General features: G+C 46.9%; 3 protein-coding genes across 19 annotated transcripts; 2 read left to right on the plus strand and 1 right to left on the minus strand.

The window, feature by feature from the left end:
* The first annotated feature begins 13,322 nt into the window (after positions 1-13,322).
* Nr1i3 (nuclear receptor subfamily 1, group I, member 3) lies at positions 13,323-18,234 on the plus strand. 12 transcript variants are annotated; one of them, XR_373594.4, is made up of 9 exons: positions 13,323-13,562; positions 13,732-13,874; positions 14,333-14,463; positions 15,768-15,937; positions 16,135-16,274; positions 16,465-16,610; positions 16,703-16,819; positions 17,019-17,120; positions 17,978-18,234. XR_373594.4 is itself a non-coding variant. In XM_006496628.2 (9 exons), the coding sequence occupies exons 2-9, from the start codon at positions 13,738-13,740 to the stop codon at positions 17,247-17,249; spliced, it is 963 nt and encodes a 320-aa protein (XP_006496691.1). In that variant the 5' UTR covers positions 13,323-13,562; positions 13,732-13,737; the 3' UTR covers positions 17,250-18,234. The 12 variants fall into 12 exon arrangements, 7 of the variants coding, with proteins under 7 accessions (XP_006496691.1, XP_030100295.1, XP_011237045.1 ...); XR_003947935.1 differs by having other exon boundaries at positions 16,706-16,819; XM_006496628.2 differs by having other exon boundaries at positions 17,015-17,120; positions 17,234-18,234.
* Positions 17,191-21,903, minus strand: Tomm40l (translocase of outer mitochondrial membrane 40-like). Of its 2 annotated transcripts, none has more exons than XM_006496953.4 (10): positions 21,764-21,889; positions 21,293-21,442; positions 20,961-21,028; positions 20,557-20,649; positions 20,194-20,295; positions 19,936-20,041; positions 19,690-19,812; positions 19,498-19,574; positions 19,183-19,285; positions 17,191-19,049 (listed from the first exon to the last, which is right to left on the minus strand). In XM_006496953.4, the coding sequence occupies exons 2-10, from the start codon at positions 21,405-21,407 to the stop codon at positions 18,910-18,912; spliced, it is 927 nt and encodes a 308-aa protein (XP_006497016.1). In that variant the 5' UTR covers positions 21,408-21,442; positions 21,764-21,889; the 3' UTR covers positions 17,191-18,909. The 2 variants fall into 2 exon arrangements, with proteins under 2 accessions (XP_006497016.1, NP_001032247.1); NM_001037170.2 differs by having other exon boundaries at positions 17,192-19,049; positions 21,293-21,542; positions 21,764-21,903.
* Positions 20,953-25,768, plus strand: Apoa2 (apolipoprotein A-II). Of its 5 annotated transcripts, none has more exons than NM_001305585.1 (4): positions 20,953-21,367; positions 24,676-24,755; positions 25,055-25,187; positions 25,532-25,768. In NM_001305585.1, the coding sequence occupies exons 2-4, from the start codon at positions 24,704-24,706 to the stop codon at positions 25,653-25,655; spliced, it is 309 nt and encodes a 102-aa protein (NP_001292514.1). In that variant the 5' UTR covers positions 20,953-21,367; positions 24,676-24,703; the 3' UTR covers positions 25,656-25,768. The 5 variants fall into 5 exon arrangements, 4 of the variants coding, with proteins under 4 accessions (NP_001292514.1, NP_038502.2, NP_001292478.1 ...); NM_013474.2 differs by lacking the exon at positions 20,953-21,367 and adding an exon at positions 24,443-24,510 and having other exon boundaries at positions 24,673-24,755; NM_001305549.1 differs by lacking the exon at positions 20,953-21,367 and adding an exon at positions 24,443-24,510.
* The last annotated feature ends 610 nt before the right edge of the window (positions 25,769-26,378 follow it).

A 26,378-nucleotide genomic window follows, 5' to 3' on the forward strand; every position in this document is an offset into this window, starting at 1 on the left:
ATACTGTATGTGTGTGTGGTGCCCAAGGAGGCCAGAAGAGGGTGTCAGATCCCAGGAGCTAGAGTTACAGGTGCTTGTGAACTCCCATGGGAACTGAATATAGGTCCCTCTGTCAGTGTAGCACCCTCTAACTCTGATTTATTCTATTTTGTTTTTTAAATTATTTTTATTTTTGTTTGATGTGCATATGTGTATGTATATCTGTGTACCATATGTGTGCCCGGTGCCCACAGAAGCCAGAGGAAGGCATTGGATCCCCTAGGATTGGAGTTATAGATAGTTATGAGTCACCATGTGAGTGATAGGAATTGAACTTGGGTCCTCTGAAAGAACAGCCAGCACTCTTAATTGCTGAGCCCCTAATTTGTCTTACATTTAATTATGTGCATGTGTGCTCCTGGGGAGGGAACACTGTACATGTAGTGCAGGTGTTCCTGGAGACCAGAGGTCACTGAGTTGCTGGGAACTGGAGTTACTGTAGTTACTGTACTGTAGTTGTAAGCCACCCTGGTGTGGATACTAAGACTAAGCTCCTCTGAAGAGCTGCCCAGGCTCTTAACTCCTGAGCCATCTCTACAGCCCCAGTAAAACCATTCTTATCTGTAGGAAGCTATATTTGGCTCATAAATCATAACTGCCAATCCCTGACATAGATGATAATATATGATATTATATTTATACAATAATATAACATGATAATATAAGTATGTCTAAATATGCTATAATAGTTAGTCATATAATGACAAATAGTAATATGTAAAAGAAAGACATTAGTTAGGACCAAAAGAGTCAAAAGCTTCCTGGGGAAGGTAAGATTGAAGTTGAGTCTTAAAGGAAGAGGTTCAAAAACAGTAAGGAATATAGACAAGTGGAAGGAGGAAAGCTGGGTAATAACAAGAAAAATACAATTAAAGAAGATATGGAAAAATACAGTTAAAGATATATAGGAGGGTCTTGACTATCAGAGGAAGTTTTCAAACTTAGCCCCTATACAAATTCAACTGCTATGGCTGAGAAAATAGCTCAGAAGCCAGAAGTGCCTGCCACATAAGCCAGATGACCTGAGTTCACTCCCTGAAACCTATACATGGTGGAAGGAGAGAACTGGCCCCACAACGTTGCCCTCTGACCCCCATGCATGTTTCATGGCATGAGTTCCCTCCATCATACACATGACAATATTAAGTAAAATAAGCAAACAAATACCATTTCTAGATTATTTCTGCGGAGGAAGTGGGATTGCTTTTACAAGAAAAACATTAACAGCAAGAAGGCCATGGTAAGAGCACTGCAGTTGTCCACAGTGTAAGGACCTAGGTGACAGTTCTGGGAGAAAAAGGACAGCATCAAGAAAGACAACAGGCCAAGAAGGGGTGCATGCCTGTGCTTCCAGCAATGGAGAGGTGGAGGTACAAGAACCGTGGGTCTCAGGCCAATGTGGGCTAGACACTTAAAAAAAAAAAAAAGTGTAAGTACACTGTAGTAACTGTCTTCAGACACTCCAGAAGAGGGAGTCAGATCTCATTATGGATGGTTGTGAGCCACCATGTAACCGGTTGCTGGGAATTGAACTCAGAACCTTTGGAAGAACAATCAGTGCTTTTAACCTCTGAGCCATCTCTCCAGCCCCCAACACCTTTTCTCAAAAACCAAAATTCCACCTGGCAATAGTGGCTCACACCTTTAATCCCAGCACTTGGGAGGCAGAGGCAGGCAGATCTCTCAGTTCCAGGGCCAGTCTGGTCTACAGAGTGGGTTCAGGGCTACACAGAGAAACCCTGTCTTAAAAACAAAGAAACAAACAACAGCAATCCCTATGCAGCAATGTAGCCCTTGTAACCTAATAGGAAACACAGGAGCATGCACTAGAAAGGCATATTGTTATAAGTGCTGTGTAACGAGAAATTTGGAGTTCTGTTTTGTTTTGTTTTTTTAAAATACTAAGATATTAATAAGACTATGTTTCTGTTTTAGTACCAGGTGTGGGATATGGCTACTTCAGCTGGCTATGATTTGCCTCATGCTCTAACAGGAGCATGGTTTTTGCCAGCTGCAGGGAGTTTCTGTGATTGTATGACTATGGAACTCTGGGGACTTCTCAGAGGGTATATAAACGCTAGGGCAGAGGGCAAGGGGGTAGGCTGTTGTTTGGTTATTGTTGGCTGTTTTCTTGGCTATTGTTAGCTGTAGTTGGCTATCGTTGACTATTATTATTGGCTACTGTTAGCTGTTGTGGCTGTTGCTGGCTGTTGTTGGTCATTGTTGGTGGCAGTTTGTTAAGTAGTCATGTGCAAAGAAGAAACAGCAACAAGAAGAAACTAGATATCCTGACCATGAAGATCAAACTGGTTCCAAGGAACTTGACACCCTTAATCGGCAGGCAGTAGTTTACCCCGTTCTGACCCATGACTTTATCGACTTTATTAACTTAATTCAGGGATCTCCCCTCTATCCCTTTTCTCTCCTACCTAGTATTGGGGGTTCAAAGGGTGGAAGAAAAGGGGTGGAGAACGATGGAAGAAAAAAGAACCCTCAAGGTAGACAAAGACCAGCTACAGTGCTATGGTAGAAGTCTGGGCAAGGGTAGAGTCCAGTAAAAGTAATAAAAGGAGATTCAATTTGCTGGGGGCCTTTGACCCCAGCATTTAGGAGGCATAGGTGGGCAAAGCCGTGAGAGTTCAAGATCAGACTCAGCTACACAGTGAGACCTTGTCTCTGGGGGTTGGGGGGGACTGGGGGAGTTTAACTTGAGAAAGCACCAGAAATGACTATTAAGAATAGCAACATTTTGCCGGGTGTGGTGGCGCATGCCTTTAATCCCATCACTCGGGAGGCAGAGACAGGCGGATTTCTGAGTTCGAGGCCAGCCTGGTCTATAAAGTGAGTTCCAGGACAGCCAGGGCTATACAGAGAAACCCTGTCTCAGAAAAAAAGAAAAAAAAGAAAAAATAGCAATATTTTAAAGGTTAAAAGCCAAGTGTGGCTGTATGAACCTCTAATCCCAGCCCTCAGCCCTCAGGAAGCTGAGATAAACAGATCTTTACAAGTTCAAGGCCAACCTAGGGAACATATCAAGCGCCAAACCAGACAAGGATCCGGAGTGAGATCCAAAACAAACAGCAAGAGTCTGTGGCACTAGTTATAGGTTTTGGAGATGGTCACATGCTAAGATATGAATAAGTAAAATAAAGCGTATAAAGGTACTTTGCAAACTTTTATGTTAAAGTTAGATAATTTTTATTTCTTTCTGCTACCTTGTGAATAGATGAATTATTAAGGAAGAACATCGAAGGTGAAGGGAAGCAAATTGAGGCTGGACCCAGGTGGAGACTGAGACTCAGCTGCTCCCAGAGTCTTGGGAAAAGAAATATCTTTGAAGGAGGAACTAAACAGAGCTGTTAGAACACGGAGAGGCGGGGCTGGAGGTATGGCTCGGGGACAGGGCTTCTCTGATAGTTTAATCCCCAGCACGGGGGGGGGGGGGGGGCGGGATGCACGGAGAAAGAATAATAGCATAGAGGTTAGAGAAGAAAAGTGTCACAGAAGAAAATGCAATATCAGAGGTTCAAAAGCAGTAAAGATATTGATAAGAAAAGCGTAAGAGAAAGCTCACTGAATTCAAGAGACTATAAGAGATCACTGGTGAATTGAAAGAGAGAGAGAAGGAAAGAGAGAAAAGACTAAAATCAGGTTACAGATTTCAAATGAAAGCCTCCCTTACTGTTTGTGTCCCTGTTTGTGTCCCTGGAAGGTCAAACAGAACAGAGCAGGTCCAGACTGGAAAGTTGGGTCATTGGATAACAGGGTGAGGTCAGCCAAGATCAAAGGCAAACACGGAAGGTAGGAACAGATGTAGCAACAGTTCAGAAGTCAGAACGGAGTTGGAATGAGCAAGAGAGACTAATGGGCATCTGGCCGGAGCGTCGGAACAACAAAGAATAATCAGGCCTGAAAGACAGCCGCTAAAAGGAAAATAGGAACGCTTCCAGGTGACACCTTGGGACTTCCAATACAGCCAAGTGCCTCACACAGACAAGATACCCATTAAACATTTATTGAAGAATGAGGGCATTCACCAATACTGAATGAATGAATGACACACACAGTTGTACCTGATATCACATGGAAAGATTGTTTAGAAAGAGACTATATTTTATTTTCTATCATTTATGTGTATCAGTGTTTTTTCTTCATTTATGTATATGTGCCACCCTGTGTTGCCTAGGACCCCCTGATGTCAGAGAGGGGTATTGGGTCCTCTGAAATTGGAGTTACAGGTGGATGTCAGCCACTATGTAGGTGTTGGGAACCAAACCTAGAACCTCTACAAGAATAAGAAGTGCTCTTTAACTATTGAGCCGTCTCGTCGGCCCTTGGCGTGACATTTTCATTCATATCCCTGGCAGGTTTTTCAGCCCGTGAACATTTATTGTATGTGCTAAGAGTACTTAAGACTCTGTGCATCCCACCCAGGCATCATGGTTCATGTTTCTAATCCTAGCATTTGGGAGGCTGAGGCAAGAAGATGGCCCTGAGTTTGTGATCAAAGCCCCAGGAGCTGCCAGATGTGGGCTCTGGGAATCTGACTCTGGTTCTCTGCAAGGACAGTATATGTTCTTAACCCCTCAGCCATCTCTCCAGCACAGGGATTGCTTGTTTTGTGGTCTCGACTACAGAGCAAGACACCAGCTCAAAAAAACAAAACCAACCCAAGAAACAAGCAAACAAGCCAACAAACAAAAAGGCTCTTTGGATCAAATAAATAAATAAATATATAAATAAATAAATAAATAAATAAATAAATAAATAAATAAATAAAAGCTGCCGACTGTAGTCTGGCTTGGTGGTTCATGAATGTTTGTAAGGGCAGTACTCAGCTGTGTAGTGAGAAATCTCAAAAGGGAAAGGAAAGGGGGCTGGAGAGATGGCTCAGTGGTTACGATCACTTAACTGCTCTTCCAGAAGACCCGGGTTTGATCTCCAGCACCAGCCTGGCAGTTCGCACCCAACTGCAACTGTTGTTCTACAGGACACAATGCCCTCTTCTCACCTCCATAGGTATCAGGCATGTTAGTGGTGTACAGACAGACATCCATGCAGGAAAGACACCCATGCACATAAAATAGAATTTTAAAGTGAAGAGGAAAGAAAGGAAACAAGAAAAGGCAATCCTTGTGCTGGAGGGATGGCTTAGGGGTTCAGAGCACATATTATCCTTGCAGAAAACCACAGTTTGATAACCAGTAGCCACATCAGGCAGTTCCAACTTCCTATAACTGCAGCTCCAGGGGATCTGATACCTTTCTGATCTCCTCTTACATGAGCTCTCACACACAGGCGCGTGCATGAGCACACACACACAAACACAGAGAGAGAGAGCAATAATTTTTTTAAAATTTAAAGAAAAAAATTTTTAAAGAAACTACTTTAAAAAACAGCTGTTCTTTAAGCCAGCAACTTACACTTCATTGATAGTCAGAAGCATACAATTGTTCTTCCATTAGGGCTTTGACAACTTTGTATGCAGAAATAACTTACAGGCTCCTAGAGGTGATCTGCTATTCTCAAGGGCTGCAGGATCAAGAGGACCAATGGAAGAGAGTCTGGAAGTGGCAGGGATGGGATAGGGGGTAAGTGAGGTGCCTGCAACTGAGTGGAACAACAGGGTGAGTGTCAGAGGAAAGTGAGCACAGCCTGTCCAGGGCACTCTAAGTGTCTGAGCGTCTGTTGCCAAGTGTGATGTACTCAGTCAGGACAGGATAGAAGAGGCCAGCGTGATAAATAATGACCAGATCACGAAGGGCTTTGTGTAACATGCTAACGAGATTGGATTTTTTTTCCCCCTGAAGGTGATGGAAAGCAAATGAAGAATATTAAGCAGGGGAGAGACATGATCAAATTAGCATTTTAGAAATAGCAACCATGGAGGATGGGTTAGGAGATGAGGCTGGGAACACGAAGAATAATTCAGCAGGCTACCGCCGGGATGGGTGAAAAATGATGACGGCCTGAACTCAGCTCACAGGCAGTGGGCATTTAGAGGTCAGGGGACAGCAATGACAAATCATGACTTCTAGCTAATTTTAGGGAGAGAAAAGAGGCCAGGTGACTCCATCTTCCAGCTCAGCATCTGGGAGAGGGTGAGAATGAAAGAGCAAAGGTGGAAGACAGTGAGGGCGTGAACACATATAGACCTCTCCCATGTTTTAAGCACTATGTAAAGAATTTTACATCTACTACCTCATTTTTCACAATGAAGCTGTTTGATGGTTCTATGATCCCAGGTGAAAAGGAATAAGAATTCAGAAAACTTAATGCTCAGGTCTCAGACGGCACAGGTGTTTTCTGATCCTGGCTGAAGGTGTTGGGAGAGGGTGATATATCAATTAATTGAAAGCCTGTTTTCTATGGATACCAGGGATCATTGCAGAAGATTCCATTCTTGATCTGTTCCACAGAAGAGACCCTAAGGCTGGGAAGTTGCTCTGTACATAGAAAAGTAAGCTCAGAGAGCTCTGTTTCCAAGGCACCAGTGTGTCAAAGAAGTGTAAGATATACTAGGTGTGGTGCTACATGTCTGTAATCTCAGCACACAGGAGGCAGAAGCAGAAGGATCAGGGAGTTCAATGCCAGCCCTGACCACATAACAAATTCCAGACAAGTTGAGTCTACATGGGACTCTGTCCCAAACAGCAGTAACAGCAGCAACAGCAGAAGTTCAAAGCAGGGGGCTGGTGAGATGGCTCAGCAGGTAAGAGCACCCGACTTCTCTTCCAAAGGTCCTGAGTTCAAATCCCAGCAACCACATGGTGGCTCACAGCCATCCGTAATGAGATCTGACTCCCTCTTCTGGTGTGTCTGAAGACAGCTACAGTGTACTTACATATAACCAATAAATAAATCTTAAAAAAAAATAAATAAATAAAAAGAAGTTCAAAGTAGGTCACTCTAAGAACAAGGCTCAGTATAATTCCTAGACCCCAGTGAATGAACAGCTCCAGACTCAAAAGTGCTCCCTCCACCTGCCCTACCAATAAGCATCCAGTGTTGTCTTAATCAGTGCTCTATTGCTGTGAAGAGACACCATGGCTGTTAGGATACATTGTGTGAAGGTGTCCCTGTATTGTCAATTGTTGATTACTGTACTCACAGAGAGCTAAGCACTACTAGCTGGATCTTGGCATAATAATTCCTACGGCCCATCATCGGCCTCAGATTTTGTAAATTTTCATCCTTCCTTATTTGCTGATTGGCTTTAATAAAGAGCTGACAGGGGGGCTGGTGAGATGGCTCAGTGGGTAAGAGCACCCGACTGCTCTTCCGAAGGTCAGGAGTTCAAGTCCCAGCAACCACATGGGGCTCACAACCATCCGTAACAAGATCTGACTTTCTCTTCTGGAGTGTCTGAAGACAGCTACAGTGTACTTACATATAATAAATAAATAAATCTTTAAAAAAATAAAATAAAATAAAGAGCTGACAGACAAAGTATAGGCAGGAAGTGGAGGGCAGAATCTTTGGATGGAGAAGAGGTCTCTGGGAGAAGAAATTAGAAGCAGGAAAGTCACCATCGGACTCTAAGGGATAGGACAGACTGCAGTGGAGCAGATAGGTTCAGAGGTAGCCATGTGTGTGAGTTGTAGGCTAGTTAGTCACATTAACTTTAGATATCTGGCTGAGAGACTGCCCTAGCTAAAAGGCCTCACCGTTAAAATATTAAAAATACTCTGTCATCGTTTATATAGCTGGTGGGTTATGAAAGTCCTGCTATACCATGACCATGGCAATGCTGATAAAGAAAAGCATTTAACTGGGGCTGGCTTACAGTTTCAGAGGTTTAGTCCATTATCATCCACACAGCCACACAGGCAGACATGATGCAGGAGAAGTAGCTTGAGAGTTCTACATCAGATCTGCAGGCAGCAGGAAGAGAGAGTCATTAGGCCTAGCTTGAGTGTGTGAAACCTCAGAGCCCACCCTCAGTGGCACACTTCCTTCAACATGACCACACCTCATAATCCCTCTCAAGTAGTGCCACTCCCTAGTGACCACACATCTACATAGATGAGGCTATGGAGGCCATTCCTGTTCAAACCTAGAGTCTGTAGTGAGTTCAGGATGACAATATCTGATTCCTACAGTCCATTGAACTGGGTCTCAGCTGTGTCAAACAATCAAGAAAAGGGCAATACCAATAATTCAGCTAGCAAGAGTTAGGGGCAGAACTGGAACTTAAATTCTGAGTTAGGGATTGATTGATTGATTGATTGATTGATTGATTGATTGATTGATTGATTTGACAGAGTCTCTGCATAGCTCTGGTTGTCTTGGAATTTACTATGTAAAACAGGCTGGCCTTGAACTCACAGAGATCCACCTGAGTGCTGGGACTCCCGAGTGGTAGTGAATGCCCAGCTTTTAGAGTTTCTATTTCCTAAGGAAGAAAGAAAGAAAGAAAGAAAGAAAGAAAGAAAGAAAGAAAGAAAGAAAGAAAGAAAGAAAGAAAGAAAGAGAGAGAGAGAGAGAGAGAGAGAGAGAAAGAAAGAAAGAAAGAAAGAAAGGGAGAGAGAGAGAGAAAGAGAAAAAAGGAAGGAAGGAAGGAAGGAAGGAAGGAAGGAAGGAAGGAAGGAAGGAAGGAAGGAAGGAAGGAAGGAAGGAAGGAAGGAAGGAAGGAAGAAGCCTGAGGAGGGAAAGAAGAGATTTACTCTGTTGTTAAGGGAAGCCAGGGTGGATGCGCTGTGACCACTTGGTTGCTTGAGTTCTTGTCTTGCCTTCCCTGAAATGATGAATTGGAACCTGGAATTGTGAGTTCAGTAAATCCTTTCCTCCCTTCTGCTGCTTTCTGCCAGGGTATTTTACCACAGCAACATAAAGAAGCTAGAACAGCTCCATAATTAAATTCCTTTGTAATAAGACCTCTCTCTCTTTCTCTTTTGTTCCTCCTCCTCAGAGTCTAACCACAGAGCAGACACTTGATAACGCGTTACTGAAATGCAGCCCTGTGGGGGAGGATCGGGAACCAAGTGTAAGGACATTAGCCCTCCTTCAGTTGCCTCTCTTCCCCTCGGTACTGCCATCCTCCAATCTCTTCCACCCAGTGATTTCACTTCCTGTGTAGTTCTCAACACTCCCTCTTCCTAAATGTCCCACTACCATTCTAGAGCAGGCTTAATCTGTCACCTGCATAGCAATAGCTGGCTTTCTGCTCCCACCCCTCCATCTTCACATTTACCTTCCAACCAGCTACCAAGTGAGCTACTCAGGATGCAGACAGATCCGACCACATCATTTTCCAGCCCATCGTTACTTTCTCTTACATGTGCTTATCCGTGTGTGCATGTTCCCTGCAGCACATGCATAGGGGTCAGAAGACAACCAGCAGAAGTTGGTTCTTTCCTTTTGTCATGTGGGTCCCTGGGTTGAACTCTAGTCATCAGGCTTGGCAGCAAGCCCTTGTAACCTAGCGCCATCTCTCCAGTCTCCAGTTTACCACCTAAAGTTCTCCGAGAAAACTGGTGTGGTGCTATAGTCCTATGATCCTAGCACTGGGAAGGCTGAAAGGGCAAAATTGCAAGAATTCCAGCCAAAGCTACATAGCAAGCTCTGAGACCTATAATGCAAATGAATAAATAAATAAAGCTCCCCAATGGATTCAAACTACTTAGTCTGACACATGAGGCGTCTGCATCTGGCCCTGCCAAGCCTCAGCCCCATATCTCATCTCTCTAGCCCTGGTCCTTTTCACCCTCAGTAAAAGTTTTCTGCTACAGCGAGAGTCCTATTCGTTGCTCTACCATATCTGCCTTCCTGTTTCTGGCTTCTTGAATGTTGCAATGTCTAATTAGATTTTTTTTTAATTTTCTCCTGGCTAATTCTTCATTCTCTTTTTAAAAAATAAACTCAGTTGCCACTTGTCCAAGAAGGAAACGGAAAAGATCATCACTTTGTCACATCAATACTTGAAAGGCTAAGGCAAGTGGTTCTCTGAGTTCGAAGCCAGCCTGGTCTACAAAGTGAGTTCTAGGGTAGCCAGGGCCACACAGAAAAACAAACAAAAGAACAACAACTCAGAATAAAAAACAAAAGAAGAAGGGTAGAAGGATGTGCTGGGGAGATCGCTCAGCAGTTCCAAAGGTCCCAAGTTCAATTTCTAGCACCCACATGGCAACTCATGACCATCTGTAGCTCCAGTTCTAGGGGATCCAATAAACTTTTCTGGCTTCTATAGGCTAAGCTCTCTCTCTCTCTCTCTCTCTCTCTCTCTCTCACACACACACACACACACACACACATACACACACACTACACAGAGACATATTCAGGCAAAGCACTATTATAAACATAAAATACAAATAATTTAAGGAAGAGGAGGAAAAGGAAGAAAGGGGATGTGGAGGGACGGCTCCCTGGCTAAGAGAACTTCCTTTTCTTGGAGGAGGATCCAAGTCTGATTCCTGGCATCCTCTTCTGACCTCAGCAGGCACAAATATGGCATACATTAACACAAACACATACATATGCATACATTTATATTTTAAAATTCTTTTTAAAAATGGAAAGAAAAACAAAAGAAGTATTTGTTTCTAGGTGGAAAGATTATTCAGTGAAGAATTAGCAAATTCTCAGAGAGACCTGCAGTAAAAGAGCTTCTTTCTACCTAGGGAAACCAAATCTTTGAGTTTCTTCCAGTTTGTGAGAGATCAAAATTTACCCAACATAGATTTATCTAATGTAATTCCTATCTGCAGAACATCCAAATACTTTGGAAATTATTTTTTGTGGTTGTAGCTGTTTGAATGTAAACATATATTCAAAAAAAACTCTTCATGGTGATGTAGCATTGGGCAAGCTATGAGGATACCTACTTCTGGTTATTTACTAAAAGTTGATAGCCAGGCAGTGGTGGCACACACCTTTAATCCCAGCACTTGGGAGGCAGAGGCAGGTGGAATTCTGAGTTTGAGGCCAGCCTGGTCTACAGAGTGGGTTCAAGGTCAGCCAGGGCTACACAGAGAAACCCTGTCTCAAAAAGAAGGAGGAGGAGGAGGAAAGAGGAAGAGGAGGAAGAAGATCTTTTGTTTTGAGATAGCATGCAGTGAAAATTTCGGTTTCTTTAGCAACTCAGTTGTGTCACATGATGTCTTTCTGGAAGCTGTCTTGTGAGCAGACATGTGCTGTTTATCACAATAGAAAGCAAACTAGAATAGAATTGGTACCAGAAGTAGGGTATTGCTGTGAATGGCCTGGCCATGTTAGAGAGAGGAATGAAGAAAGATGGCTTTGGGCTAGAAAAGCTACTGAGTGCTCCAAGCTTACTGATTGGCTGTTGTGGGAGGTTAGAAGGTGAGAGCATCGCAGATGATGAAGGCCATAATTACAGAGGGAACCAAGGACTATCAGTGTAGTGGAAAGTTCTCTGGTGAGTCAGTTGTGTGGGATGGTGTTTTGCTGGGACAAATACCTGAAGGAGTGTTTTCCTGAAGTGGATACAGGTGTGAAAGACTAAGGCAGACTCATGAAGGAGTGTTTCACTGAAGCAGACGCAGGAGAGAGGATGTCCTGCTAAAGCAAACACGTGAAAGGATACATGATTGATTCTTTGCTAGCGATGCACATGTATTGGTCCGCCTACATTGCATAGTTCAGCTACATTTGTCCAGACTCCGTGGACTGGGGCTGATTGGATGCACATGCTGAGGCAAAACACATGCTGAGACAAGGCACCTAGAGGACATGTAATGTTTGGAGGGTACCAATAGGACTCATGGAGTGATGGAGACAGAGCTTGGCTTGCTGGTACAGCTAGCTGTGCAACGCTTGTGGGTCTTGCATCTTCCCTGATCTTTGCTTCCCCTGAGAGAGGCACACTGGAGAACTTCTGCTGACTTGAGCCAAGGCTGAGGCCTGGCTGTCTCTGCTAGGTCCTGTCACTGCTGTTGCTATCCAGACTCTACCGAACTGAATTGCTGGTAGATCCCTGGGGTGTTTCTGAGTGGTTTGAGCTGCTGCTGCTAATCTGTGAACTGTACTGCTGATTTCCAGACAACACAGACAAGAGTTGCTCCAAAGAACTTTTCTAAACAGGTCCACTACCTCTGTGTCCTTTCTTTCCCACTCCCTCTGGTGGGTGGTGGGCTGCAAGGGAGGTTAAAGTGTTTAAGAACCATCATTAGAAATAAGGTTATATATTAAAATTTAAAGTTATGTATCAGGACTCTTCATGTGATATTTTTATTAAGAATTTGTAGTTTTGGTCAATTGGGTCTAAATAATAAGCTATGATTAACAAGAAACCACCACCCCTGATCTGGCACCAGGTATCAGGGTTGGAGCCTGGAGGGTTTGTGTTGTTTTTACATTCCTTTTTGAGCGAGAATAAGCCACTCTGTGCCAATAAGCCACAGAGTGTGTATAAAGGTCAGAGAACAACTTACAGGGGCCAATTCTCTCTGTCCATCATGTGGATTCTAGGGATCAAAGAGGTCATCAGGCTTGGCAGCAAGTGCCTTTGCCTACCGAGTCTTTACACCAGCTCCACCGTGGTTTTTGAGACAGTCTCTCACTGGACTGGATTTCAGCAAGAAAGCTAGGCTTGCCTTCTTGTCTCTGCCTCCTTGGCATTGGAATTATGAGTTGTTCCACCGTGCCATTTTTAAAAATGTAGGTTCTAGGAATTAAACTCGGCTCTCGGTGCTTATATAGTGAGCACTTTACAGAGGGAGTCACCTTGCCAGCACCTAGAATTCACTTTTATTCATATCCCAGTCTCCCCACGTAAGAAAGTGGGATCCCTTCTAGCATTACACCTAAGTTCTTAGTTGGATACTGAAGTCTTTTTTTAACAGATCTCTGGGGCTCAGAAGGCAAGAGCTCCTTGCAGAGGATTTAACCTCAATTCCTAGTACTCAACTTGCCAGCTCACAACTGCCTATAACTCTAGTCCCAGAAGATCAGACACTGTCCTCTGATCTCTGTGGGTACTAGGTATATACATTATTTTTTTTAAAAAAATCAATAAAAAATAAAAAAAAAGAAAAGAAAAAGAAAGAAAATCCTTTGGGAGCCTGGTATAATTGTTATAGCTATTTTTTTTTTTTTTACCATTTGCAAACTGCACGTGAAAAAGCTTGCCATCTCTCCCATTGTTTCCTGGCTTATTCAGGATCCATGCAAAAAGGGGAGTGTAGATTTAGCCTAAAGCTCACCCACAGGGAAATCCTCCAGGAGTCTAGTAAGCAGCAGCTTTTAATGAGTCATGAGGTCCTGGCCCCTCCCCATCTGCCACCAACCAACACTTCTCGGGCATGCTAGGAACCCCCACCCCACCCCACACCCACACCCAGGTCTTTGCCCTGGGTCCAGAGTCTGGGTCCTACCTACATATGGCACCGAGGATACCTAGAGGCCCCATGCAAGAGAAGGCCCTTGTTTTCCAGGCACTGAGGACCGCAGTCCCTAATTCCTGGCAGTTCCTGAGATCTCAAGGAAAGCAGGGTCAGCGAGGAGGCCTGGGGAGAGGCATCCTACACCCGATCTTGTGGCCTGCTGCCTAAGGGAAACAGGTAGGTAATTTGTTGGAGGCCAGAGACAAAAAGCAACATTTTTGCTTTTAGTGTCCGCAGTGCTGGGGAGCCCGGTGTCAGGCTGGGCAGTCTTGGGAAGAGATTCTGTAGAGGAGAGAGAAGAGAGTCCTATGGCTCAGTGCTGATTCTCAACTCCTCCCACATTCAGGAGACCATGACAGCTATGCTAACACTAGAAACCATGGCCAGTGAAGAAGAATATGGGCCGAGGAACTGTGTGGTGTGTGGAGACCGGGCCACAGGCTATCATTTCCACGCCCTGACTTGTGAGGGCTGCAAGGGCTTCTTCAGGTGAATGCTTCCTCCCCAACAGAAACAACCCCGACATTTCTATCAGTCCACCTTTAAACACTGGTACACCTCCAAGTTATAATCCTCTTGCAGCTAAGCTGAACTGCCCAGTGTCTAGCACTCTCAATCTTGCTGACCACAACGCAGTGTGAAACTGGTGACCTAATGACAAGGCAGGTTAACCATTTGTCCCAGAGACAGAGCCTAAGAGTCAAGAACACTTGTGTAGCACACACTACCTGCAAAGTACCGAGATCATTGCCACACGAGGGTTCCTGAGTAACCTTGTGTTCTCATGAAAACGCTCCAACTACCTCTGAAGACCTTTGCGCACAGCTCAGATGAGTCTGTTGTTAAATCGATCCGTCTTTTAGGCCGTGTCCTTTTGGGGTGCTCTTAGACCCACCTGCATGTTCTCTGCCATCTAAAACCATGCAGTGCCTGTCTCTATCTCACAGACGAACAGTCAGCAAAACCATTGGTCCCATCTGTCCGTTTGCTGGAAGGTGTGAGGTCAGCAAGGCCCAGAGACGCCACTGTCCAGCCTGCAGGTTGCAGAAGTGTCTAAATGTTGGCATGAGGAAAGACAGTGAGTTGGTCCCTACCGTTCCAGGAGTCCATTGGTGCTTCTCTGCTTTTGTTCAGGTTCCCACAGCAGGCAAAGTGAGCTGTTGGAAACCAATCAGATTCTGCCTGTTTTCAAAACTTCTAATCTCTTGTTTTAAAAAGCACTTATTTTTAATGTGTGTGTTCACCTGCATATATGTCTAAGTACCATGTGTGTGCCTGGTGCCCACAAAGGCTAGAGAAGAGTGTTGGATCGCCTGGAACTTGAGTTCCATATGAGTTGCCATATGGGTGCTGGGATTTTAACCCAGGTTCTCTGCAAGATCAAGTGTTTTTAACCCTGAATTAAAAGTATCCCTCCAGTCTCTCCCCATCCCAATCTCTTTCAAGGTATATGCTTTCATGCATATCCTCTTCCAGACTTTGTCTCTTAACCTCCCTTCAATACATCCCAGCCACACGGGCTCAGTGCTATCCTTGAGCGTGTGTATCAAGCATACTGTTCCCCAAGGCTTTTCCCATTTGCCATCCCCTTGCCTGAAATGCCCTTCCCCTAGACATTCATATGGCTTGCTTCTTCTCTTCTGTCTCTTAAGTACATACAACCTGTCACCTCATAGGTACTTCTTAGTTATTGCTGCTTTCTCTGTGACAGGTAACTGTGCTATGCTTCCAACAGATAACAAGGCTGGTCTCCCACAACTTAAGTTGTCGGAGTCAGTCAGCTAGGAAACAGAATCACACTTCGGAATCAAGCCTGTCTGCCCCTCAAACTCCTGCTTTCCCTCCCATACTGCTTTTCAACACAGAGCAGTGGAAAAGACTGTAGAAGCCAAATGACCCTGCCCAACCTATATCACTTATTGTACAACTGTGGAAGTGTTACTGGAGTCGGCTTCTGACACACACATGAGGTCTGAGTTAGAGTTGCTAGATCCACTGACATCTAGCCTCAGAGCCTTTGAAATCACGATTTATGCAGATACAAAGTGATGTTTCCAATATTAAGACCCTTCTTCAATGTTTCCAAGGAGCCAAACATTCTATACCCTTCCCACTTTATTCTCCACCCTCCCCTTCTTTCCCATGGTGCATTGCTTTCTGCTGAAGTGTATCACAGATGAATATGAGATCGACAGAAAGTGTGCAGGGATTCCCCTGCCATCAGGAAACATTAATTCAATGAAGTCCCAAGGAAGCCTCAGAAACTCTTTCTTCCTTCCTCCTTCCTTATCTGGGGAGGTGGAGTGGCCCCAACTGAAGGGATGGCTGAAAGGTGCTCGCTGCTGGTCTCAACAGCTTTGTCATCTCTCTTGCCTGACACAGTGATACTGTCAGCAGAAGCCCTGGCATTGCGGCGAGCCAGACAGGCACAGCGGCGGGCAGAGAAAGCATCTTTGCAACTGAATCAGCAGCAGAAAGAACTGGTCCAGATCCTCCTGGGGGCCCACACTCGCCATGTGGGCCCCATGTTTGACCAGTTTGTGCAGTTCAAGGTGAGAACTTAACCAGGATGTGACCTGGGTACCTGAGGAGGTAACCCACAGAAGAAGGCTATGCCCTGATGGAGAACAGATCTCCAGAATCCCACGATGGGCAGGTTCCTCAGCAAAAAACCTTTCTTAGATAAGCCTGGTGAGCCCTCAAGGGCAGCCAAGGCTGGGGCCTCTTACTAAAGCTCTGAACTCTACAGCCTCCGGCCTATCTGTTCATGCATCACCGGCCTTTCCAGCCTCGGGGCCCCGTGTTGCCTCTGCTCACACACTTTGCAGATATCAACACGTTTATGGTGCAACAGATCATCAAGTTCACCAAGGATCTGCCGCTCTTCCGGTGAGTAGCACATGGCCTTTCAGGAAGCAAGTGCTCGCTCGGTAAGTCAGACCGGTCTCCGATTAAAGACTGGTATGACATCCTTTAGCCTTCTGAGTGCTAGGGTCTTACATTTGCAGTGTGCCGATTGGACCTTTTTTTTGATGGATAGACCTAAGTCTAAAGTGCCCTTGTTTTCTACCCGACACAGGTCCCTAACCATGGAGGACCAGATCTCCCTTCTCAAGGGAGCGGCTGTGGAAATATTGCATATCTCACTCAACACTACGTTCTGTCTTCAAACAGAGAATTTCTTCTGTGGGCCTCTTTGCTACAAGATGGAGGACGCAGTCCATGGTGAGATGGTAGAACGGTCCAGGGTATGTATCTCAGTGGTATGAGGTGTGGAGCAATGGCCAGGAGGCTCCTCAGTCTACCATCTCTCACAGCAGGGTTCCAGTACGAGTTTTTGGAGTCGATCCTCCACTTCCATAAAAACCTGAAAGGACTGCATCTCCAGGAGCCTGAGTATGTGCTCATGGCTGCCACGGCCCTCTTCTCCCCTGGTGAGGATCATCCCAAAGCTGAGGAACTCTGGCCCCTTCCACCTCTACCCAACTCTCGGTCCCTTTAATCCTTCCCTGACCTTCTAGCTTTCAAGCCTAAGCAAGGGTCTATCTATACCATCCCCAGCCCCTATACAATGTGAGGCCCCCATCTGTGGCCCCTGCCACCTTGCCCTTCCCAGTCTCCTCTCTCAGACAGACCCGGAGTTACCCAAAGAGAAGAGATAGATCAGCTACAAGAGGAGATGGCGCTGATTCTGAACAACCACATTATGGAACAACAGTCTCGGCTCCAAAGTCGGTAGGGAGGAAGGAGGCAGCGGATTCGGAGGCTGCGCCGGGGGTAGGAAGGGATCTGTGAAACACTGAGCTCCGGATGGATGCATTTTACTGTTGTTTCCTTTGGGAAACCAGGTACTTAGGAATCTAGACCTTCCCTCGGACCACCCCATCCATCGCACACAGTATCCAGATTGCTCAGACTGCTGTGTTGTCTCCCTTTTCCAAGTTGTTGGCTCCTGTTGTTGTTTTCAGTCAGTAGAGATGCAAAGTCGTAGCTCATGGCCTGGGTGTGACAGCTTTCCTGAGACTGGTGACATTCCTTACCTCTCACCTCTCCGACTTTTCCAAACTAAAGTCAAAATTTCAAAGTCTTGTTCATTCTTTTGGCCCGCTCCTCTCCTTTGGGTCAATTCCTTGAAGTTTTAGGTCCCCTTGAAATTAGGATCCGTCACACTTTCACGGACAGAGCCTAGTTCAACAGTGCAGGCTCAGACATCTATGCCACCTTCGCTCTGCTCATTCCCTAATGAATCCGTTTGCTACGAGGGAGATGCTTTATACTATAGAATAACACAACCGCCTTCTAGAACTGGATCTAGAAGGCCTCACCTTCAGATTCTATACAGTTGACGTTTTGGCCAAGAACTTCTTTTACACTTGACCTCAAAGCCCTGGGTTCAGGAAAAACTAGGCACAATGAAGGAACAGTGTTGATAGAGGCCCTTCTTGGGTATGTCTGAGATTTTCCAAGATGTAGCTCCAGAGCATCTGCTGCTCAGACTTAGCCTCTCTGAGGAGTGGTCCAGGGGATAGGAACCTCAGGACAGGACTCCCAGCTGCCTTATTTCCCTGGTAACCCTGCTCCTTCCTCCAAAGGTTTCTGTATGCAAAGCTGATGGGCCTGCTGGCTGACCTCCGGAGTATAAACAATGCATACTCCTATGAACTTCAGCGCTTGGAGGAACTGTCTGCTATGACGCCGCTGCTCGGGGAGATTTGCAGTTGAGGCCCAGGCTTGCATCCTTTCCCCAGACCCCCAGGGATACACTGGCCTGGAAAGGGTACAGCGCTGGACCCCACACGGGAACCAGCAGGAAGGAGCTTGGGAGTGGCAATGAAATGCTGAACAGTCACTGTCTCTTAGTGCACTCATCAGTGGGGCGTGGAGTGGGTGGGGGACAGAGAGAAGGGAGGTGGGCAACCACAGGGCCAAAGTTGTTCTCCGGAAACACAGGGGATGGGAAAGATGGAAGCCTCGGGGCTAGGAGGTGACTAGAGTTCCTTCTGGGAATGGGTGGGCCCATTCTTTGGTCTTTCTGTGGCCAGAGATTTAACTCTTTAATCCTCCCTTCCCGAGGGAAGGAGTGGAAGACTGAGGAATGGAGAAACCAGGAGAAATGGGATAGGAGGCTTTTTTTTTTCTGCTCCCTCTTTCCATGCAGATTTCTCTGCTTTGAAGAAGGAGTAGTAATATCTCAATCAAACAAAAATAACAAAAAAAGTAGGGTGAGGGAAGCCAGACACATCCCGTAGTCCCTCTCCTTTACTCCAGAGCCATACAGCTTATGGGAGATTATAGTGGGGCTGATGGCAGTATTGGGAACCTCAACCCGCTACCTAACTGGAAAAAATGACTCTCCGGCAGTTCTGGTTCTGAGGAGGACATCGTCCTGTCCCCCCCACTCTGCCCATGGGACCTAGGAGTCATCCGGCAAGGTAGGCTCTGGAGAGGGACCAAGTTAGTCTCTGGCCCTAGGGTATCAGACTCAAAGGTTCCAGCTGCTGCAGAGGCTGCTCCCAGGACAACCTCAGCCCACAGTGATGCTGAAGCCGCAATGGAATCTGTTTCGCCAGTGATTGAGGAAGGCTCCAAGGGCTAGGGTGACAGGCAGGGGACGCATCTTCTTCTCCAGCACCGCACCAACACACCAGTTACTGTCCACCAAGCCTGCCGGGGAAAAGTATATTGACCCGGTTGATTAGCCAGACTTGGAGTATGGAGTCAACAGAAGTAAGGTAGAGCCTCCCTCCCTGCATGTCCCCAAATCCCTCACCACTTCTAAGTGTCTCAAAACCCTCACCTCTAAACACCATATCGGCCTGGGGCAGAGTCAGGTGGTAACCAAAGGAGAAGGTCGTATCTTGTAGCCTTGTATTTGCCTCAAACTCTACTCCAACCTGAACCTGAGAAGCAGGGACAAGAACGAGAGGAGGACCCGTCGCCATGAATCCCACAGGAGTTCTGGCAGGGTATAAGCAAGCTGGAATGCATGTGTGAAAATGTAGACCAGATGAGGCCAGAAAGAATCATAGGCCAGAAGCCTGGGAAGACTCGAGGGGCAGAAGGTTCTGGTTGACTGACTCACTAGGCTAAGAGATGAGCTTGGTAGTCTTACCTGTTCATTGGCCTTGTGGTAATAACTTGCATGGGCCCCACCTGACCCAACATTCAACGTAGCTACCCAGTGGACAGCTGCAGGGTGGGGGAGAACAGAGGGAAAAGGCAGTTACCATCGTAGATACAGGCAAAGGAACCCCAGAAAAGCCCCGAGTCTCTCCTCCTCACCATCATTCACTTGATCTCGTACCTGAGTACTTCCCAGCCAGAGTCAAGATGGCCCCCTCTTCTCCTGGCCGCCGGTGATAAACTAGCTCTCCTCCTAGCACAAGCCGATGGGTGATGCTCTGCAGGAAGTGAGCAACCATGATCACTGTCAGGGAGAGAGGATGCAAGAGTCAGGGAGTCAGGTTTAGTTTCTTACCATCTGGTCATTCCCACCCTAGCCTAGCCAAAAAGGTCCCCCCACCCCCAGAACTCCGTCCCAGTTCCCCACCTGATTCCCCAATCAGATCCGGATTTCCCAGGGTCAGAGTGGCTGTGTAGTCATCTCCCCGATACTCGCCATCAAACTGCCATGTCAGGAACTTGGCCTGCTGTGTCTGGGTGGGGAGAGTAACAAATAAAATACCCTTCTCTCTGTTTATATTCAGTATTGCCTCTGCTCCTCCTCCCCCTGCGTCCCCCAAGGCAGGATACCCATGGAGGAGAAAGAGAGGTGCCTCGGTGGATGGAGGCAGGAACTGTGGGTCACCTGGAAGACAGCCTTAGCTCGCAGCCGTTCTGCCAACAGAAGCAAGACCTGGGCGTTGAGACTGCCACTGCTGTCCATATCCCCCACCACAGTGGGGAACACCTGTTAGGGAGCGTAGACAGGAAGGCTGAGATGGGTAGGTAGCTCTATCCATTGGCACATGAACAGGAAGGGATTTCAGTAACATCTCACAGTGCCCCCTGGTGGACGCCAAAGACAAACTCGGGCAGCTTTGCACAGGACTAGCTCGCGTTCAGAAGAGGCACTGAGAACATAGTTGCTGATCACACACATTTCCAAATTCTCAAGACCTACGTCCATGTGCGTTTTACACAGTTGACGCGAGTGTGGGGGAGCCCTCACCTCTGTGGGGCTAAGCTGCCAGTCCCCTGCATAGGCGGTATGGAGGTGGTACCCTGGCAAGCCCAGGGCACTCATGTGCACAGTATGAGCCACCTGAGGAAAGAGGAGACAACGGAGAACAGAGCATTCTATTTCGTTTCAATCCCGTCTCCCACCCTTGACCTTTTTTTCCATCCAGAGGGGGCTTTTTAAAACCTCAACTATTCCAACGCATGCAGAGGGCCACTGGACTTTAAGCAACAAGTCCCACATCTTGTTGCTTAAAGGCATTGGGGGGGGAGGACCCCACACTTCCCCTCATTTGTCCCACATAGCCTAGCCAAGACAGGACTAATAGGTGTAAAGAGGATCCAGAGACAAGCAGGGAGGAGGGGGGTAAGTAGGGGCCAGACCAGTGGGAGCACCTGGAAATGGCTGCTCAGAACCTTGTTGACAACCAGCTTCACGCCTTCCATCTGTGCTGGGAATACATCTGAAGGGAAGGAACATGCACAGATAAGGACCCCTAACTACATAGACGGACTCCCCTTTCAATTGCATATGAAGCACTGGAGGAAATGACCTCCTTTCAAATCCTGCAACAAAACGCTCTGCTTTGAACATCTGGTCCTTTTTGACTGCCGGATGCTCCAGCTGTGATCTCCCCTCGCTGTTCACATCACTGGACATCAGCATTCAGGACCCTCCCCTTCTCTATGACCCTTCATCCTGAGACACCCAAAAGCTGCGGTCTCACCTTTGCACAACCGGTGCAGCTCGTCGAAGCTCCCGGGGTTGGGCAGCGGTTCCTCTCGACGGTGGCTCCGGCGGGGTAAAGTACCCATCGGTGCCAGGCCCAGGGTGTTCCCCATTTTAATCCAGAGGACAGGGAGGGGTTGGGGTTAGCCTGGGGATAAAATCTATTGCTCCCTCTATCCCCCACGGGCTCCACCCCCCATCATCGGGCTCCCCAGTTTCAGAAACTTCCATATGGTTCAATGCTAGACCTGCAATAAGGAACAGTAGGGGGAGAGAACACCGATGCTAAAGTTGAATCCCGGGCACACTCCCGCCCCATCGTTGATCCCTCACCCCCACCTGTCACCCCCGTCTGCTCTCCCATTATCTAGTCTTAACTACTACCGCAGGCTTCCGCTGACTTTCTAGTTTCTCTGTTCTTCATTCCCACGTCCCAAGGGTCTGCCCGCAATGGAACACTAGCCCTTACCATCTCAGACCATCCTGCAGCCTCTTTCCCCCTAGGCACACCCGGTCATCTTGATGGGGGCAGCCATCTTGAGTAATGGCAGAACTGCAGCTTCACCCTGTATTCCAAGCATGTCCGTAGGCGCCATCTTGGAAATGGGCAAAGGAAGCGCCCAAAGACCCAACCCACTCAATGATGAAAAAGGTGCCTCAATTTACTAGTGACCAATAGGAGAGGAGAAAACAGAAGAGTGGCAGGCCTGCAGGCCCCAGGGCTTCAGTCCGAGTGCAGTGGCGAGTGGGAGTTTGTGGGTGGCCCTTTAGACGTTAGTGGAAGGCCCCCTTTTAAGACCGCCCAACCTCCTCAAGGTCGAGATAAACTCTTGAGCATTCAAGACACTAGAGGGAGCATTTTGCCTATTAGACCAATGGAGTTCCTTAAACCGGAACGTGAGAAAAGTGAAACTATAGTTTGAAGACCTATTTTATGAATATATCACACTCAGGGGTTGTGAAGACGTGGTTCACTTTACCCTCCACCTTCCTGAAAGCCGGCTGGAGAATCCCCACAACTCTCCACTCTATACCACCTCCAAAGGACTGCTACTCACAATCCAACCCCCCAAAACAGACCTCTACCGCCCCCCGCCGTCCCCCCTTCCCCCGCTGGAATTCACAGGCCTTGCCTTCCCGGCGTGGTGGCGCAGGCGGATTTCTAAGTTCGAGGCCAGCCTGGTCTACAAAGTGAGTTCCAGGACAGCCAGGGCTATACAGAGAAACCCTGTCTCAACGACCCCCCCCCCCCAAAAAAAATGACTGTGAGAGTTCTGAGGGCGAGGAGAGAGTTGTGGGCAGAACTAGCTTCCGAAGCAGCTACCCTCTCTAGTTATTATTTACATGGAGAAAAGACAAATAAAATCTAAGAATACAACCGCAGCCTGAAGTTACGCTCCTCCCCCCAGGGCCAGGGGCAAGCAGTGATGTGACACTAGAGGTAAGTCCACAAGAGGACAACTGGAAATATGCAAGATTGCATATGCAAGGGTTGAAGAGATGGCGAAGTGGGTAAGAGCAGTGACGAGGCTGGTGAGGTGGCTCAGATGCTTCCCCAAAAGTCATAAGTTCACTTCCCAGCAATCACATAGTGGCTCACAACCATCTGTAATGGAATCTGATGTACCCTTCTGTTGTTTGCATTTATACATGCAAAGAGAGAGAGTCGTGTGTGTGTGTGTGTGTGTGTGTGTGTTTGAGAGAGAGAGAGAGAGAGAGAGAGAGAGAGAGAGAGAGAGAGAGAGAGAACTGGCTACTTTTCAAAGGATCCAGGTTCAAATCCTAGCACCCACAACTTTAATTCCAGTTCCAGAGAATCTGACACTCTTACACAGATACACGTGGAAGCAAAACACATAACTAAAATAAACAGATTTCTTGGTCTTCGGTTGCACTCTCCCTCCCTAGCTTCCACACTTCCACCCCCGTATCTCTCACTAATATTCCAGTACACACAGGGTAAGCTTGGTGGCAAAAAGGTGAGTGATAGGAATGTTTTCAGTAGCTACTGAGTTGACTCCACTGGAGAGCCCTGGGCCTAGCGAATGTACCTCTGTCCTTCCACACAGTTAGAACTGGGCCAGGGGCCAGGACCTAACTGATAAGGGGATCAAGTGTCCAGGCCCTTTGACCTTGATTTGGACAGAGCCTCTTAACTACTGAGGTTGGGAGCAGGAGGGCAGAGGCTATTTTTCTGAATTTGTTTTTTGGAGGCAGGGAGCACACATTGATGAGAACCCATAAATGGACTTGTATTTCATGATTATTTTAAAGGAATTTCATTCATGAGACCTATCAAATACAATAATTCCAATGCAGCATTTTCTCTGTGTGTCTTTTGTATGTCCGTGAGGGGTGTGTGTGTGTGTGTGTGTGTGTGTGTGTGTGTGTGTGTGTGTGTTTGTGTGTGTGGTGTTCATGCCCCCTTCCTATCTCATTACACATTAACTCAAAAAGGGACAGAGGCAGTTGTACCTGTTCTGACTTATATCTTCATAACCCCCATTCCTTTCCACCTCCTATTTCAATTCATTTCCCTTCTTCCTCTTTCTTCCTCTTTCTTTCTTTCTTTCTTTCTTTCTTTCTTTCTTTCTTTCTTTCTTTCTTTCTTTCTTTCTTTCTTTCTTCCTTTCTTCCTTTGAGACAGAATCTCTCTGTGCCGTCCTGAGACTCACTATATAGATCGGGCTGCTCTCAAGTTCACAAAGACCAATCTGCCTCTGACTCCCCGGGGCTGGGATTAAAAGCTTGTGCCACTGTGCCTTGCTCCTTTCTCCTTCTGTTCCCAAATTCCTCTCTGCCAAATTGCTATGAAGGGGTGAAGGGTTGGGGAAATGAAACTTGTCCATAATAAGGTAAAGATGACGAGGGCTAAGAGCTGCATGTTGGAGCTTTCCAGAAAAATAACTTAGAATCCTGATTACCTGATGGATACATATAAACCCATCAACTCCTGATCCCAAAAGGATAAATCATAAGCAGACATTGGCCTTCACTAGAGTTTATGCCCCTGTGGTTCACTGTGACACCAAGAGTCCCTTTTGCTTGTCCTTTTGTCCATGTCTAACCCTTGTTTACTCCAGCCTGATCTCTGCCCTTCTGGACTTGCCATTCTCCGTATCACCTGACGGGGTGGGGGTGGGGGAGTATATGTGTATATAGCCCCTACCTCCAGTCAAGCCCAGAGTAGACGGGAAGGACTGCAGCACAGAATCGGTATGCTGAGGGAACAGAGCTGTGGGTGGGCAACGTGCAAAGAGCATGGGACTTTAATTGTGGAGAGGGAAGGAGCTAAGTTAGAGTGAGCATCCATCTGGGTGGGGGGGAATCCCTGCAAGGGGCTGAAGCCCCTCTGACGGCAGTGTTCTTTCTCACCAGCAGCACTGTTCCTAGGCCATAGTCTGCCATCATGAAGCTGCTCGCAATGGTCGCACTGCTGGTCACCATCTGTAGCCTGGAAGGTGAGGTTTTGATACGGGGGAAACCAAAGGAAAGAAGGTACTGAGAGTCTTGGCTGCCCAACTCTCTTGTGCTTCTTGTATAGGTTGAGTGCATCAACCAGTGGACTCAACAGGAAGATTATTCTCTTTCTAAAGTCCAAAAACCCAAACCAACTCAAAACCACCAACAGAAAATACGTAGCAGGCCACCAATTTGGGGAAGGGGCTAAAAGCTGGGGTGGGTCCTGTGGGGTGTGAGGGGAGACCGGGATTCATTGCTGGCAGTCTACATGCAGAGACTGTGATCTATGTTTGTGTAGGAGCTTTGGTTAAGAGACAGGCAGACGGACCGGATATGCAGAGCCTGTTCACTCAATACTTTCAGAGCATGACTGATTATGGCAAAGATTTGATGGAGAAGGCCAAGACCTCAGAGATTCAGAGCCAGGCCAAGTAAGTCTCTGGGAGAGAACTCAAAGGGCTACAGGACTGCTTCAGGGAGGGAGGGAGGGAAGTCTCCCAGGAATCTTAACTCAGGGGTTGGAGTTAGGGATGCTCAGGCTTAACTTGGGGAGAAAAATCCCTTCCTTACCCTAGATGAGGGCAGCAAGAGGTGGACCTTGGACTCCAGTCTGCAGAGTCTGATCCTCTGCTGCATGGACGGCCTACCCACTCCGCCTCTAACAGGCTTTGCTATATCAGGGTATACCAGGGTATATTATTTGGGGACCCTAGTCAGTCTGCTCTGACCTTCATCACCAACAAAGACTCTAACCTCTGCTCCTCCCGTTCCCCAGGGCATACTTTGAGAAGACACACGAGCAGCTGACACCCCTTGTCAGGTCAGCAGGAACTAGTCTGGTGAACTTCTTCAGCAGTTTAATGAACCTTGAGGAGAAACCGGCTCCTGCGGCTAAGTGAGATGTGCCAGGCCCAGTCTTCCCACCCCAGCTGCTCCACTGGCCACCGCTAGAGCCCCTCTCCCTACCTTCTGCCTGTTTTCTCCAATAAATGCGGAAGGAGTTAAACTTCATGCCTCTTGTGTCTTTGGGTGTTTGGGAGAAGTAGCAGGGTGGGGGAGGAGAAGGAGGAAGGAATAAGAACTATGTTTCAAAAAGGAGAAGGAGACAAGTTTTGGTATCATGGGGAGGGAAAGGACTGAAGAAACCAGAGATGGACGTGACAGAGTAGGTGCCTCTGATTTGTTTCCGAACCCGAGGTGTGTCCTGTGTGAATGACTCTGTAATGTCACTGAAGAACATGGACCCAAGAAAGGAATGACAAAATCCCTTCACTTGAGGTCATAGGAAAAAAGGGTAACCCTCAGAATTTCATCTTTCTATAAAAAGATGGTGTTATTGTTGTTTTGTCTCATTTTTTTTAAAAAAGAGCCCAGCAGTTGACTCAAGACCCTGTCTTTCCTTTTGAACCTGGGGACACTGTTTCCTCCATCCCACAATAAAGAGGTTGGCCTGATCCTTTTGTATAGCCGCCAGCAGCTAGGGGTCCCTGAAAGGAAAGCTGGGGATGGCAAGAGAAATAAGGAGCCAAGACAAAGTTCTCTGATCAAGGCTCAATCTTTTAATTCTAGGGTCTGATTTTTAAAGGGTGGGGGGCCCATCCCCCGTATGCCAGGAAAGCGAG

The sequence above is a fragment of the Mus musculus genome, chromosome 1 (assembly GCF_000001635.26).
Source record: "Mus musculus strain C57BL/6J chromosome 1, GRCm38.p6 C57BL/6J".
Taxonomy (NCBI): domain Eukaryota; kingdom Metazoa; phylum Chordata; class Mammalia; order Rodentia; family Muridae; genus Mus; species Mus musculus.

What these genes read in the sequence shown, in the direction of transcription:
- Nr1i3 (NM_009803.5), top strand. Translation starts at nt 13,738, where the DNA reads ATGACAGCTATGCTAACACTAGAAACCATGGCCAGTGAAGAAGAATAT. An exon ending in GATGGAGGACGCAGTCCATG is followed by an intron (nt 16,611 to 16,702) that starts GTGAGATGGTAG and finishes CATCTCTCACAG; the next exon opens with CAGGGTTCCAGTACGAGTTT. An exon ending in CACGGCCCTCTTCTCCCCTG is followed by an intron (nt 16,820 to 17,014) that starts GTGAGGATCATC and finishes CTCCTCTCTCAG; the next exon opens with ACAGACCCGGAGTTACCCAA.
- Apoa2 (NM_001305585.1), top strand. Translation starts at nt 24,704, where the DNA reads ATGAAGCTGCTCGCAATGGTCGCACTGCTGGTCACCATCTGTAGCCTG. An exon ending in CACCATCTGTAGCCTGGAAG is followed by an intron (nt 24,756 to 25,054) that starts GTGAGGTTTTGA and finishes ATGTTTGTGTAG; the next exon opens with GAGCTTTGGTTAAGAGACAG. An exon ending in GAGATTCAGAGCCAGGCCAA is followed by an intron (nt 25,188 to 25,531) that starts GTAAGTCTCTGG and finishes CCCGTTCCCCAG; the next exon opens with GGCATACTTTGAGAAGACAC.
- Tomm40l (XM_006496953.4), bottom strand. Translation starts at nt 21,407, where the DNA reads ATGGGGAACACCCTGGGCCTGGCACCGATGGGTACTTTACCCCGCCGG. An exon ending in GCTGCACCGGTTGTGCAAAG is followed by an intron (nt 21,029 to 21,292) that starts GTGAGACCGCAG and finishes CCTTCCCTTCAG; the next exon opens with ATGTATTCCCAGCACAGATG. An exon ending in GGCCGATATGGTGTTTAGAG is followed by an intron (nt 19,050 to 19,182) that starts GTGAGGGTTTTG and finishes TTTCCCCGGCAG; the next exon opens with GCTTGGTGGACAGTAACTGG.